The sequence below is a fragment of the Cannabis sativa genome, chromosome 3, assembly GCF_029168945.1.
Source record: "Cannabis sativa cultivar Pink pepper isolate KNU-18-1 chromosome 3, ASM2916894v1, whole genome shotgun sequence".
Classification (NCBI taxonomy): Eukaryota; Viridiplantae; Streptophyta; class Magnoliopsida; order Rosales; family Cannabaceae; genus Cannabis; species Cannabis sativa.
In genome coordinates this window covers 12,832,169-12,845,659 of record NC_083603.1, presented here as the reverse complement: position 1 = coordinate 12,845,659, position 13,491 = coordinate 12,832,169, and the positions used below count along the sequence as shown (strand labels likewise).

Sequence of the window (13,491 nt, the reverse complement as noted above, 5' to 3'; positions counted from 1 at the left end):
GGAATCCGCACTGGGACTCCCTTCTGGAACGAGTTGCAGCAAGAAGGCGCTGCTAGCCTTCAGGACTTCCAGAAGCGAGTCCAAAAATATATTAACCTCGAAGAAGCCCAGATCGTGGCTTACGGAGGCTACTATCCCACCGGGATAACAGGATACATGCCAGGAGTGTTGCCCTCGGGTACTGTCCCGACCGCAACTCCACCAGTAAGTGGCATACAGTTCTCCGCTACTCCCGGATACAGCCAGGGTCAAGCTTTGGCACCGGCATCTTCCCATTACGGCAACCCGTCCGGGGTGAATGGACGAACTCCTTCACAGGCTGCCCCGACTGCTAGCTTAACAGGCCCTACCCAGGGGTCGAGGAGCAAAAGGTCCTCCAAGGGCAGCACCCGAACGGGAGAGAAGCGCCAAAAGAAGGGGTACACACCCCAATATACTCAGTACACAGAGCTCACGGACTCTCAGGAACGTGTATATTTTGCCACTAGGCAAAATACGCACTACCGGAGGCCCCAGCCGTTGTACAAAGATAGCTCCCGGAGAGATCCGAGTAAAAGATGCGAGTACCACAACGACATTGGTCATAGCACCAATGAGTGTAAAAATCTCAAAGACGAGATTGAAAATTTGATCCGTTTGGGCCACCTCTATGAGTGGATCAAAAATAGGTTGCCCCACCTTAATCCAGGGTAGGTGGCCGGGGGTATGCCTCCGGGAACGCCAGGGGGTACAGCAGGAGTATTGCCTCCAGCTGCTCCCGCAGGTGACACCCAGCATATCCCCGGACTACCGCCCCGGCCTAATGGACGGGTAGCCATGATCTCCGGAGGTCCCCATATCGGAGGAAACACTCGCAAGGAGCGAAAAAGATATGCCGAGGCCACAAGACACAGTGAGGTGTGGGAGGTTACTCAACTCCCGGCTCAAAGGCCTCGGCTAATGGACCAGCCCATAACGTTCACGAAAGAAGACGCCAAGACGGTGCGTTTTCCTCACCACGACCCGCTGGTCATAGAGACCCCCATCGCAAATAAGGTGTTGGCTAGGGTCCTGATTGACAATGGGAGTTCCGTGAACTTGCTCTTCAAAGAAGCCTTCACTGCGATAGGGTTGACCGACCAGGACCTCTCGCCTAGTGGATCACAGCTCACAGGGTTTAACGGGACGACGCTAATCCCGATGGGAAAAGTCAGGCTCCCAGTTACCCTATGCCCGGATACCCCCCAGAGCACATTTAAGTATTGCACCTTCGTGGTGGTAGACTGTCCAACAGCTACAACGCAATCCTAGGTCGACCGGCCCTCGTCGACTTTGGTGCAATTACTTCAATCCGACATCTATGCCTAAAATTCCCTACCCAGGAAGCCGGAGTCGGAACGGTGAGGGGAAATCAGGGAGAGGCCAGGCAATGTTACAATGTTGCCACCCACTTACCAGTCCTCATGGTCCGGGGGCCCCCTGAGAAAGAGAAGGCTGAAGAGGATGAGTTGGATCCTCGCATAGGGTCCGAAAGGGTCGTGGAACCAATGGAGGACGTCGAAGAAATACCAGTGTGCGACGACGACTCCACCAAAGTACTTCGGATAGGGAAGAGCCTGGATCCGGAGGAAAAATATAAAATAATAAAAACACTGAAGGGCGCCATCGACATCTTTGCATGGCGCCAAGAAGACATGACCGGCATCAGCCCTCATGTCATCACCCATGTACTCAATGTCAACCCGGACATGCCCCCTGTACAGCAAAAGAGACGCCCGCTCGACTCGGTGAAAGCCGAGGCCTTAGAGAAAGAGGTGGACAAACTTTTGTCCAATGGCATGATCCGCGACGTGTATTATCCGGAATGGCTGGCCAATCCGGTCCTGGTGCCCAAGCCGAACGGGACTTGGCGGGTTTGTATAGATTTCACAGATCTAAACAAAGCCTGCCCAAAGGACTGCTTTCCGCTGCCCAGGATCGACCAGATGGTAGACGCCACGTCCGGATTTAAGCTGAGGTCTTTCATGGATGCCTATGCTGGGTACAACCAAATAAAAATGCATACGGCAGACCAGGAGTGCACTAGCTTCAGGACCGATAAGGGGGTATACTGTTACCTAGTCATGCCTTTCGGACTGAAAAACGCCGGAGCAACCTATCAAAGAATGGTTAACCGGATGTTTAAAAGCCTCCTGGGACGAAACATGGAGGTATATGTAGACGACATGCTCGTCAAATCCAAAGCATGCAACAGCCATGCAAGCGACTTAGAAGAATGTTTCGAAGTCGTCCGGAGATATGGCATGAAGCTCAATCCGAAAAAATGCACCTTCGGGGTCAAGTCGGGAAAATTCCTGGGCTTCATAGTCAGCCAAAGGGGGATCGAAGCGAACCCGGAGAAAATCCAAGCTCTCCTGGACATGCCATCCCCCAAGAAACATAAGGACGTGCAGAGCTTGACCGGAAAGGTAGCCGCAGTGAGCCGCTTTATCTCACGATCCACGGACAAGTGCATACCCTTCTTCAACATACTGAAGAAATGCCAAAAGTTCGAATGGTCGGATGAATGCGAGGAGGCATTCAAAAGGTTAAAAGACCACATGGCCAAACCTCCTATCCTATCAAAACCCGTCCTTGGAGAAGACTTGTTCCTTTACTTGGCCGTCTCCGAGCATGCGGTCAGCGCTGCACTGGTCCGGGAGGAAGAAAAAATGCAGCACCCCGTGTACTATGTTAGTAAGCGCATGGTAGGGGTCGAGACAAGGTACCCAGTCATTGAAAAATTAGTATTCTGCCTCCTGATGGCATCAAGGAAGTTGAGACCATACTTCCAAGCCCATCCGATCAGAATCTTGACCAATCATCCGCTCCGGCAAGTTCTCCAGAAGCCTGAAGCATCCGGAAGACTCCTCAAGTGGGCGATGGAGCTGAGTCAGTTCGACTTACATTACGTGCCCCAGATTTCTATAAAAGGCCAAGCCTTGGCAGACTTCATCACCGAATGCAATGAAGCCGAGGCAACAGCCAATACACCGGAACCACCAATCCCCACTTGGAAAGTATTTATGGACGGAGCTTCTAATGAGAACGGTTCAGGAGCCGGAGTGGCTATGATATCACCTACTGGATTGCGACTCCAGGCGGCACTCCGATTCAACTTCACAGCTTCGAATAATGAAGCCGAATATGAGGCCCTGATAGCAGGGCTAAAATTGGCTAAAGCTGTAGGAGCCAAGAGAGTGGAAGTCTACAGTGATTCTCAGCTGGTCGTAAACCAAGTTTCCGGAGAATACCAAACTCGCGGCGAACGAATGGCCGCGTACGTAGCAATAGTCCGAGAACTGCTCCACGAGTTCACGGACTACAAAGTAGAAAGAATCCCCCGAGAGAAGAATGCTCATGCGGACTGTCTGGCTAAGTTAGCCTCGGACAGTGAAATCGAAGAACTGGGGGTAGTACCAGTGGAACGCTTGGCAGCGCCAAGCATCAAAATAAAAGAGACCACACAAACGGTTGGGCAAGAACCCAGCTGGATGGTCCCCATCATAAAGTACATAACCACAGGTGAGTTGCCCCAAGAGAGGGCACTGTCTCGAAAGATTCAGTATCAAGCTCATCGTTATGTAATGATGGACCACATTCTCTACCGGAGAGGACTCAGCATGCCTTATTTAAGGTGTGTATCGGACCCTGAAGCTAGACAAATCATGCTAGAGGTCCATGAAGGGTTCTGTGGAGATCATACGGGAGGACCCAGCCTCTCAAAGAAAATATTGAGGCAAGGGTACTTCTGGCCAACAATGAAAAAAGATTGTATAGACTATGTCCAAAAGTGTGACTCGTGCCAAAGGTACGCGAACATACCGAGAGCTCCTCCAAACGAGATCACCTTGATGACCAGCCCCTGGCCCTTCGCGGTCTGGGGAATAGATCTCATCGGGTCTCTACCTACGGGAAAAGGAGGGGTAAAGTATGCAATAGTAGCAGTGGACTACTTCACCAAGTGGACAGAGGCTGAGCCTATGAAGACAATAACTGCTAAGAAGGCATTGGACTTTGTTATCAAAAACATAGTGTGTCGATACGGCTTGCCTCACAAAATAGTCTCGGACAATGGAAAGCAATTTGATTGCGAGGAATTTACCGACTTTTGCAACCGACACGGAGTGGTAAAAAGCTTCTCGCGGTAGCCGGCCTCAAACAAACGGCCGGGCGGAAGCGATCAATAAAATCCTAAAGGTCACCTTGAAAAAGAAGCTGCTGGCCTGTAAAAATAACTGCCCTGAAGAATTGCCAAGGGTATTGTGGGCCTACCGGACGACCCCCAGAACCACAACCGGTCACTCGCCGTTCTCAATGGCGTACGGTTGTGAAGCAATGGTCCCGGTGGAAACATTATTCCCATCCCACAAGAGGACGACTTATGATCCGGCCACCAATCAGGCACTGCTCCAAGAGGCTTTGGATCAAGTCGAAGAACTCCGGGATGAGTCTCAAATACGGATGGCTGCTTATCAAAAGAAGGTGACCAAGTATTTTAACTCCAAGGTTAAAAACAGAAAATTCGCTATTGGGGATATGGTCCTAAGAAGGGTTTTTCCAGCCACCCAAGAACCCGGAGTGGGGGTACTTGGACCAAATTGGGAAGGACCATATGAGATCGAGGACGAAATCGGTTCCGGCACTTACAAACTAAAAAGAATGGACGGAACCACCGTCCCAAGAGCCTGGAACGCCGATCACCTCAGAAAATATTACCAGTAGCGAATTAAACTTAGATTTTGTTCAAAGGGTTTGTATCGTCCAAATGTATACCTCCTCTATATTAAATAAAACTGAGTGCCTTAAAAACAAAGTTTCTATGCCACTCAGGGGGGTACTAGGGTATACCGCACGGACAAACAAAAACAAACTAAGTAAAATATCCTGACCCAAAGGGCAGGTCAAAAAGTATGCACAAAAATAAAAAGCATAAGTATAAAAACCCTGAGCCAAAGGACAGGTTAAAATATATAAGTGTGACGAATAAAGATCGCATAAAAAATATCCTGGCCCAAAGGGCAGGTCATATACATATAAATGGCCCGGGGACAGGCCTTAAAATATAATTGTCTCCCCTTCAAATGAAAGCTGCCGCCTATATGTAAATTGTTCTAAGGTAGCAGCAAATATGTACAAACAAAAAAAAAAAGAGTTATAAAAGAAACGGGTAGAATCTGGGTCAATAATACGGCAGCTCAGTCAGCCCGCGGAGGAAGACGAGGTCCAATCCGTGCCTCAAGCGCAGCATCAAGCTTCTTCTTCTTTTCCCGAAATCTGGCAATCATCTCCTCGGGTTTGGGATAAAAAGTAAGCTTGATACTTTGATCATTGGTGGCCCAAACCATATAGACACCATCATCAAAGCGCTTCGGGCACCGGGCGCAGGAAACAGGAGAAAGGAGCTCGGCCCTCTTGGCCTTTTTGGTGGACTGTTCTTTGAAATCCCTAAGCTCCTTCAACTCCGCAGCTAGAGCGGCCTTGGATTCAATGTCCGACTGGTGAGTCTCCTCTAGAGATCTCACCTTGGCGACCATTTCATCCAAAGCCTCCCTGGCCTCCCGGAGATCTCGCCTGGCTTTCTCAGCAGCCCCGGTTTGAGCCCTTAGTTCCTCCTGATGCTGGGCCTCCATCCTGTCTCTCCGCTGAGCCTCGTCCCGGATCATGGCCTCCGCCTGAGCCTCCCTCCGTTTGGCCTCCTCTTCCTTGGCCTTGGCCGCTGCCTCCTGGCGCTCAGCAGCCTCCTGGTAGATCTGCCTCTCCGCTGTGAGGTCTTGGAGGACCTTCCTGACGTCATTCATGTCCCCAAAGTCGGACAGAGTGAAGCCATGATTTATGATGTTCCTGGAGAGGCGGCCAGCCTCAGCAGCAAGCTGAACCGTAACGAAGTATAAGGAAAAATTTCTCAAAGGAAGAAAACAAAATACAAACAACAAAAAGGAAACGCAAAAATTGCAAAGTACTTACCACCGTGAGAGAATGGCTGAGGTCCTGGACCTGGAAGATGGAGTTCAGGGAAGCACAAGTGGCAAACCGCTTGGGCGCGCAGCGTGTAAGCTGAGAAGCGAACTCGCCGGTCATCTCCGCGGCAAAGGGAGCCAAGGTAGGCCCTAGGAGGGGACGGAACCAGTCCGTTAAGGGGTCCAGATTAAGGTTCCACGGATCCTGGTATTCCGGGTGGTTGATGCTCGCCTCAACCTCAGCTCGCAGAATCCTCCTAAGGGCCTCCACTTCGGCATACCCCCGGGAGTACTCATCCATAGCATAGTTGTGTTTGGCTATGCGAAGCTCCTGCCTCACCTCGTCCCCCGGAATCGGGGTAAGCTCGATGTGGGGGGGAGCAGGATTTTCCTCCATCGGGGAGACCCCGCCGTCTAGACCATGGGCAGGAGTGTCGGCTCTCTGAGGCCTCTTCGGCTCATCCTGGGCAACCATCTTGCCCTTACGCTTGCGAATCAGAGCCACTTCAGGCTCCTCCTCGTCCTCCTCTGCTACCTCCGGAAGGGCTTGAGGCTCTCCTGCGCCCTCAACGGCTTCCTCCGAGAAGTCCCACCCTTTCCCTTGGCCTTCTCCCGGAAGCACCTCCTCGTCATCCACTAAGTCAATAGTGTCGGGGGGAGCGCTGGAAGAAACCTTCAAGGAAGGGGCTGGGGGAGAAGAGGTGAAGGCCGGAGGAGCCACGGGAGTATGAACCCCGGCAAGCTGTTCCAGGATGGCATCCATGGAGATATCTGTTTCAAAAAAAAAATAAGCAAGTGTTAGAAGTCCGCAAGGAACCGCTTATACAAGATACAGCAAATAAGCTACTCCTACCCGAACTTCCTAATTCGGCCCTAGCAAAGTCCTGTACTTTAATGCTGGCGGCGTCATCTCCGAGATAACTGTCCGAGGGCCGAAACCAGCTGGACGTTATGTAAGCTGATGGACCTAAGGGAATAGGTTCCGGAGGGCCGGAGCCCATCCGGGACCGACCTAGGTAATCTCCTAAGTTCGAAAAGTAAAACTCCTTCAAATGATCCCCCCACCGGGTCGACGGCATCTTAAATCTACGAAGACGCTCGTCGAACCCTACGGGCCTATGACTGGCGTATTCATCAACAGAAGGAACATAGCGAATTATCAAGGGAGACTTACCACCGGCACCGGAGGTGCTAGCACCGGGAGCACCCGAGTTTGGTTCGGGGGCCGAAGGCTGTGGCCGGGAAGTTTGCTTCTCGGAAGAATCTTCAATACGAAGGGGCCGCCTGGCAGAACGATCCCCAATCTCTTCTTGAAGTATCTTGTCAAAAAATTTAGCTTCGGACTTCCCAGCAATGGCTTGGCTCCTTCGCTCCACCGGACTCCCCACGCGAAGTCCTCTCCCCGAGGCAGCCTGGGGCTTAGAGTACGCTTTCTCCTGGGCCTTCCGGTAGAGATAATCTTGATACTTCTTCTCTGCCGTGGCAATGAGCTCGTCCCGGAAGGCCTTCTCCGCAACCGGCGCCCTCACATTGGGGCAAATGACCCGCGAGAGGTTGGAGTCATCCACGGATTGATGAGAAAGGATAAGTTTGGCCTTTCTGCAATTCTCCGTGGTGACTAGGCCCCCGACGTCAAGATCGGCATGGTCGTAGGAGGCGAAGGCTTGGGCCCTACGAAGGAAAGCCTGAGTGGGAAGCGTCCGCTGGTAAGGTGGGATCCGCACCCACTCCGTGAGAAGCTCCGGGTGGTCCACGGCCCTGAACCCGGAAGAAAAGAAAAAGCGGTGGCGGTACTCCTTAACGTGAGTCTGCCTATTATACGGAACCACCCCCTCGTTAGCAGGGTGGATCCGGAACCCATAAAAACCATCCTTAAGTTTGTCCCCTTTCTTGGGGACGGATACAAGTTCATAAAAATATAAAATTTCCGCTGGGCTAGGAGACCCCCAGCCACGGGCGGTGTAAAAAATAAATAAGCCTGAGAGCAGGCGGTAAGCTTGAGGAATAAGTTGGTATGGCGCAAGGCCGACAAATACAAGAAAATTAACAAAGTAATCTTGGAGCGGGCGCATGGCACCGGTCATCAAATGGGTCTGACTCCAAGCCCCGAAGCCGTCATAGTTATGATTAGGCGTCTCCGAGTCACGAGGAGGTCGGTGAAAGGTCCCTGAGGTGGAGGGTTTGATCCCAGCCACATTAATAATGTTCTCCAGCTGGTGAGGACAAGTCAGGGTTGATCGAAGCTCGGCCGCTTCCCAACCAGTTGCACGGGATTTATACCCCTCCTGGGCAACGGGTCCTAGAGAAACCTCTTCCAGCGTGGCCATACCTTTCCCTTTCTTCTTCGAAGATTTTGAGCCAGAAGCAGACATTTTGTGTTCTGAGAAAAGCAAAAAGGGAAAAAGAAAAGTCCAACAGTTAGGTCCCATACCAAACCCTAAATCAAGAAAAAGGGAGTGGGGGTCCCCTAACCGCTGGAAAGAGGCCCCCTCCGGACACGTGTCACATGAGAAACTCTGGAGAGAATCCCTAAACAAGTGTCGGGTGCAGTGAAATCGCAGAAAGTGGTTTTGTAAAAAGAAAAAGAAAAGAGAAAAGCCATCCTATGCCCTAAGCAACTGTTAAACGAAGAACACATGGCACTCTTCAAACAAAGCTGTATGACTACAACAGGGGCATGATAATGGTGATTCTACAACTAACGCAGTAAACATAAAGCAGAACCCGAAGAACTTAAACACTCACACACCCAAAAGCCTCTAAGTACAAACCCAGAAAACGAACGAAGTAAATATAAGCATGTTATTATCTAAGGATGCAAGAAACTTACAGTAGATCGTTGAACTGGGGGTACTGAATGTGGTTGAGTGAAAGTTGAGGAGAACTGGCGAAGTCAAACACTGGAAAACTGAATGAAGTGTCTAAGTATTAAGACAGTTCGTGCTACTTTGAGGAATTTTCTCTCTGGAAAATTCGAGCAGAAATGGCAAGGAATGGAAAGTAACCGAAATGAAGGAAAGGTGGTGGCTTTTATAGGCAAAAACGCATGAGGAACAGGCGTCGTCACCTACCAATCGCACGGTGGGGGAGACGCACGATTCGAATTCCCGAAAATCAACGGATCAGATCAATCTACCATTGAGGCGGTGGAAACGTTTGAGTATCCGTCTGACACCATTAATGTGCCGCATCAATCATGGGGCGTGAAACGAATCGACCTCTGCAAAAGCGAATCGCCGCATTTAATGCCATTATCAGACGCACCTCCACGCGCCCCGAGTTCGTATCAGAAGACCGAGGAGGCGGCTGGAGACATTCCTGTAAAAAGCAAATCGCTGCATTAAATGACATCATTTAATTTGCCCCCACGCGCTCGAGGCTTGAGCTAAGGAAACGAGGAGTCGGCCGGAGACACTTGAACAAGCCTTGGTTTATTTTTACTAAGTAAACAAGGCTTGGGGGGTAAATGTTGCTCCAGAATTCGCCCAAAATACGTGGACCAGTCGAGAGGGGACACGTGGATCAGATAACTTGTAAACATTTACTAAGTCTTTGTGCGCCACAAGGAAGCGCTGTTAGCATGGGTCCCGGAGGAGGCACCCGGAGTACAAGGTACTCCAGGAAGCTAGTGTAGTGTGAAGGCTCTCCGGGATATGTCAGGTCTCTCCCGAGCAATCAAGTCGCATTTAATGCTGCATGGGAGGAAGCGTGTTGAGACTGTAACACGCAATAAAGTCTGACGGCACAACCCCCAAACAGCAGCGCTACAGTAATGATCATTTAAGTCTAGCGACGGCTACCCTGCGAAGAGTCACGTCAATCACAAGGCAGAAAGGACATTCTTCATAAAAGCCCTACAGCACCTAGGGATTTGACCATGCATCATCCATGGTATATTCATTGGAAATGCCCAACTTTATGGATACTTACAGATACATGTGTAAGAACAATCCTAGGGATTACCCCACCAAAACACTATAAATACCCCCTCAAAGCTCATTTAATGGGGTCGAGAATCTTGGTTTGCAAAAGAGCAAGAAGAGAAAATACTCACCAAGAACATTCTCTGTATTTAAGAGAAAGACATTCTCTCAAGTGTAGAATCTGTATTAAATACATCCATTAATAACAGAGGCTCGTGGACTAAGGCTCATTAACGCCCCAACCACGTAAAAAATCTCCATCTCACTTTCTTACAGCTCTTCATTATAATCATATTTTAATAGTTGCCGAAAACCTCGGTCAACAGATACTGATGGAGTATCTCACCTATAAATATAGGGTCTCGGTCCCGGAGCTCCTCACTCATTCTGTTCATAACAGCAAATTCCATCTAAAGAGAGTTGAGAGAGCGAGGAAGCCCGATTACCCACATCAACTAGTTTCCTTTGCATATCAAAGCTTATGTGGGTTTGAAGCTCAAGATTCAATGGCTGGAGGTATTTCGATCCTTAAGTTATATAGTGTATATATTTATTTATTCCGCATTTTTATATATACATACATATATTTCAGTTTATACATATAAATGTCTAACAAATTATAGATTAGATAAATGTTAATTATTTTATATTTTATCTTATTATGATATTTATCTTGATAAAATTTATATTTTTTTGTTAAAATGACATGCAATTTTGAATAATTGGTTAGTTTTGTTTGAATAGATATTTTAGGGTTTTCTCACCATAAAATTTTCAAATTAGGATATTTTATTTTATTTATTTTAAATAAAGTTGATAATATCCTAACTATAAAAAGCTTATTTTTAAATTGTTTATTTTGTTAAATTTAATTTATTAAATTATAAGATTTAAAATATAATATTAGAAATATCTTTATTTTTAAATTAATATATTATATTATATTATTAGTTATTTAATTAATTTAAATTATTTAATAAACTAGATATTTGAAAATTAGTTAGATATTTGAATTTAAGATATTTTAGGGTTTGTTAGATTTTAAATATTTTTCAAATATTTTCTAACAACCTATATTTAAATTCAAGTTAAGATATTTTTTAAATATTTTATTTTAAAATAGAAATATCTTAACCTACTTTCCAGATATTATTACATGTTGTGCTTGTTTAATTAATGAGATTTTTACACTTGGTGTCTTTTTTTGTCCTTTTTTTACTTTTTTGTCAATGCTGGGTTATTTAAACTTTTATACAAGTTTTATTTTTCAATTTTACATTTTCAAAAGTTTCATAATTACAAATATACCTATCCCCATGCTTATGTCATGGTTTTCTCTCTTCTTACACTCCACCACTTCCATAACTCCTCCTTTCTTTTTTTTTTCTTTTTTTCTTTTTATTTTCTGTTTCTCTTTCCTTGGTTCTTCAATACCACAACCCACGATCATCCCGTCCAAAGCCCTAACCCACGATTTTTAAACCTCTCATCTATGTCACTATCTCCATTATCTTCCATAAGCTCTGTAAGTTGTTCCTCCCACATATTGTCTTCTCTTCTTCTATAAATGGCCACCACTAAGTCGAGTTCGAAGTTACCTTCCCCAGCTAAAAAAATTTCTAAAATTTCTAAGAAACCTCCTACAAATTCATCTAAAGTTGATCCTAAGATGAGTTTGAAGCGCATTGCGAAGAAAGGAATGAGTGATGTTGCAGAGCCATCTGGTTCTAAGAAAAGACCTATTCCAAATAAAATTGAGTCTCGTAAGACAAAGAGAGCAAAATCTTCGAAATCTGCCAAGGATGTAAGTTGGGTTATGTTGTTTTTCAATTTTTGTTTAGTTTTTTTCTGGTTGTCGTGTTTTCTCATATGATGTTTTGTGTTTTAAAATTTTCCCCCTTCTTGTTTTAGGTTATATCTTATTTTGATTTTGAGGATGAAGTGCATGATGGGGAAGTGAAGCCTAAAGTTAAATCCAAGGTATTGTTACCTTGAATTTTCTCATTATCTTAAGTTTAAAATTTTTAATCACCCTTTGTTTTCTTTTTGTCAATGTTTTACCTGTTTATAATGACGATTTTATGTTTTGTCTCATTTTTTTTTTGTATTTCTTTTATGTCTTTTTTGTTGATGTTGTTTTTGTATTGTTCTTTAGTGTTTTTTGGTTTTTTTTTTTTGTGCTATTAAACAGTTTATAGCATTATTAGTTTTCCAGTAACTTATGGCCTTGTTATGAACATTTGTTTAACTGTTTGTTTTCAGTTATTTTTAGGTTGTTTAATTTAATTTCTTAGTTGACAATTACTATTTTAATTTTATTTTCTGCATATTGTTGTTAATATATTGCTTTGAAGTTGCTCATTTTTTAGGATGAGCATATTGGAGTTGTTTTTTAAATGTTATTTTTTGGTTTTTTCCTGGTTGCTTATTTTTTGTTTTGCATTTTAGTTGTTACTTGCAATGTATTTATTTAGTTGTTCAAATTTGTTGCTTATATTTTTTTTTTTTGTTTTCCCTCTTTCAGGTCCATGCTAAGAGCTCAGAAAAGTATGAAGACTTTGACTTACCCAAAAAAAAATCCTTCTAAGGTGTCTTTTTTTGTGTTTTTTATAGTACATTTCTGTTTTTCCCTTTTCTATTGTTTCATGTCATTTGTCAGTGATGATAATCATTTTTGTGTTGTCGACTTCTTTTTCTTCTTCCTGGTTGTTTTCAAGCTGTTGTACCATTTCTGCAGCCACAAGCTTTGCGTAGTCAAAATATTCATTTACTCCTGTAGTTTTTTTTGTGTTGTTTTTTGGTTGTTGGATGGTTGTCTCTGATGTCACAGTCCCTGTCTCTAGAAAAAATGTATCATCTTGAATTGTGTGTGCAAATAGTTGTTGCTTGGAAGTTGTTCCTGGGTTGTTTTGTGTTGCTGCAAATCTTCCTGTGCTTTGTTGTTGTCATATGCTGCGATCATCATATTTTTATCTGTGAAATCAACTATTAAACAACTATTTTGAAGCATACGTTAGTTAATAAGGATAAATTCAACATTTCTTGTTTGGAGATCCCAAACTACAATTATTTTACTAGAAAACAACTTATAAACAACTGTTTACAGATTCAAATCCTGTAGCATTTAATTATATGCATTAATATTTTTTTTTATGCAATTTGTTGTTGTTTTTTTGTTCAGGTTTATAAAATTTCCTGATTATTTCAATTTTGTCCTATTTTCCTCAATTTATAACACATTCTCAATTATGTAGAATAAAAAAATAGGAAGAGGTTCATGAAGAAATTGTATTACCTTCAATTCTTTCTTTGATTCGATTATGGGTGAGTTTCAATGATTTCTCAATGTCCTTCTCTTCGATTCCTCTCCTTTGAACTCGTTGGGTTTTTGATTGTAGGTTGTTTTTGCATTTTTTGTACAGTAATGGAGGTTGAATACTTTTTTTTTTTCTTATATGGATTTTTCGAATTTTGATTAGTTTTTCGTTGAGATCTACATCTTGTTCAGATCTGATTTCCTTGGTTTTTGAAAAAAAAAAATGGTGGAGATTTGGTTGTTTGGGGTTTCTTGGCTGGGTCACGAAGAAGGA

The 13,491-nt window shown here is 45.0% G+C and overlaps 2 protein-coding genes across 2 annotated transcripts; one reads left to right on the top strand and one right to left on the bottom strand.

The window, feature by feature from the left end:
• Positions 1-4,997: 4,997 nt before the first annotated feature.
• LOC133035634 (uncharacterized) lies at positions 4,998-7,043 on the bottom strand. The gene is made up of 2 exons (XM_061111673.1): positions 5,986-7,043; positions 4,998-5,891 (listed from the first exon to the last, which is right to left on the bottom strand). Exons 1-2 carry the CDS (start codon positions 6,739-6,741, stop codon positions 5,217-5,219), a joined length of 1,431 nt encoding a protein of 476 aa, XP_060967656.1. The 5' UTR covers positions 6,742-7,043; the 3' UTR covers positions 4,998-5,216.
• Positions 7,044-11,328: 4,285 nt separating this feature from the next.
• Positions 11,329-12,799, top strand: LOC133035430 (uncharacterized). The gene is made up of 3 exons (XM_061111292.1): positions 11,329-11,705; positions 11,813-11,881; positions 12,426-12,799. Exons 1-3 carry the CDS (start codon positions 11,469-11,471, stop codon positions 12,486-12,488), a joined length of 369 nt encoding a protein of 122 aa, XP_060967275.1. The 5' UTR covers positions 11,329-11,468; the 3' UTR covers positions 12,489-12,799.
• The last annotated feature ends 692 nt before the right edge of the window (positions 12,800-13,491 follow it).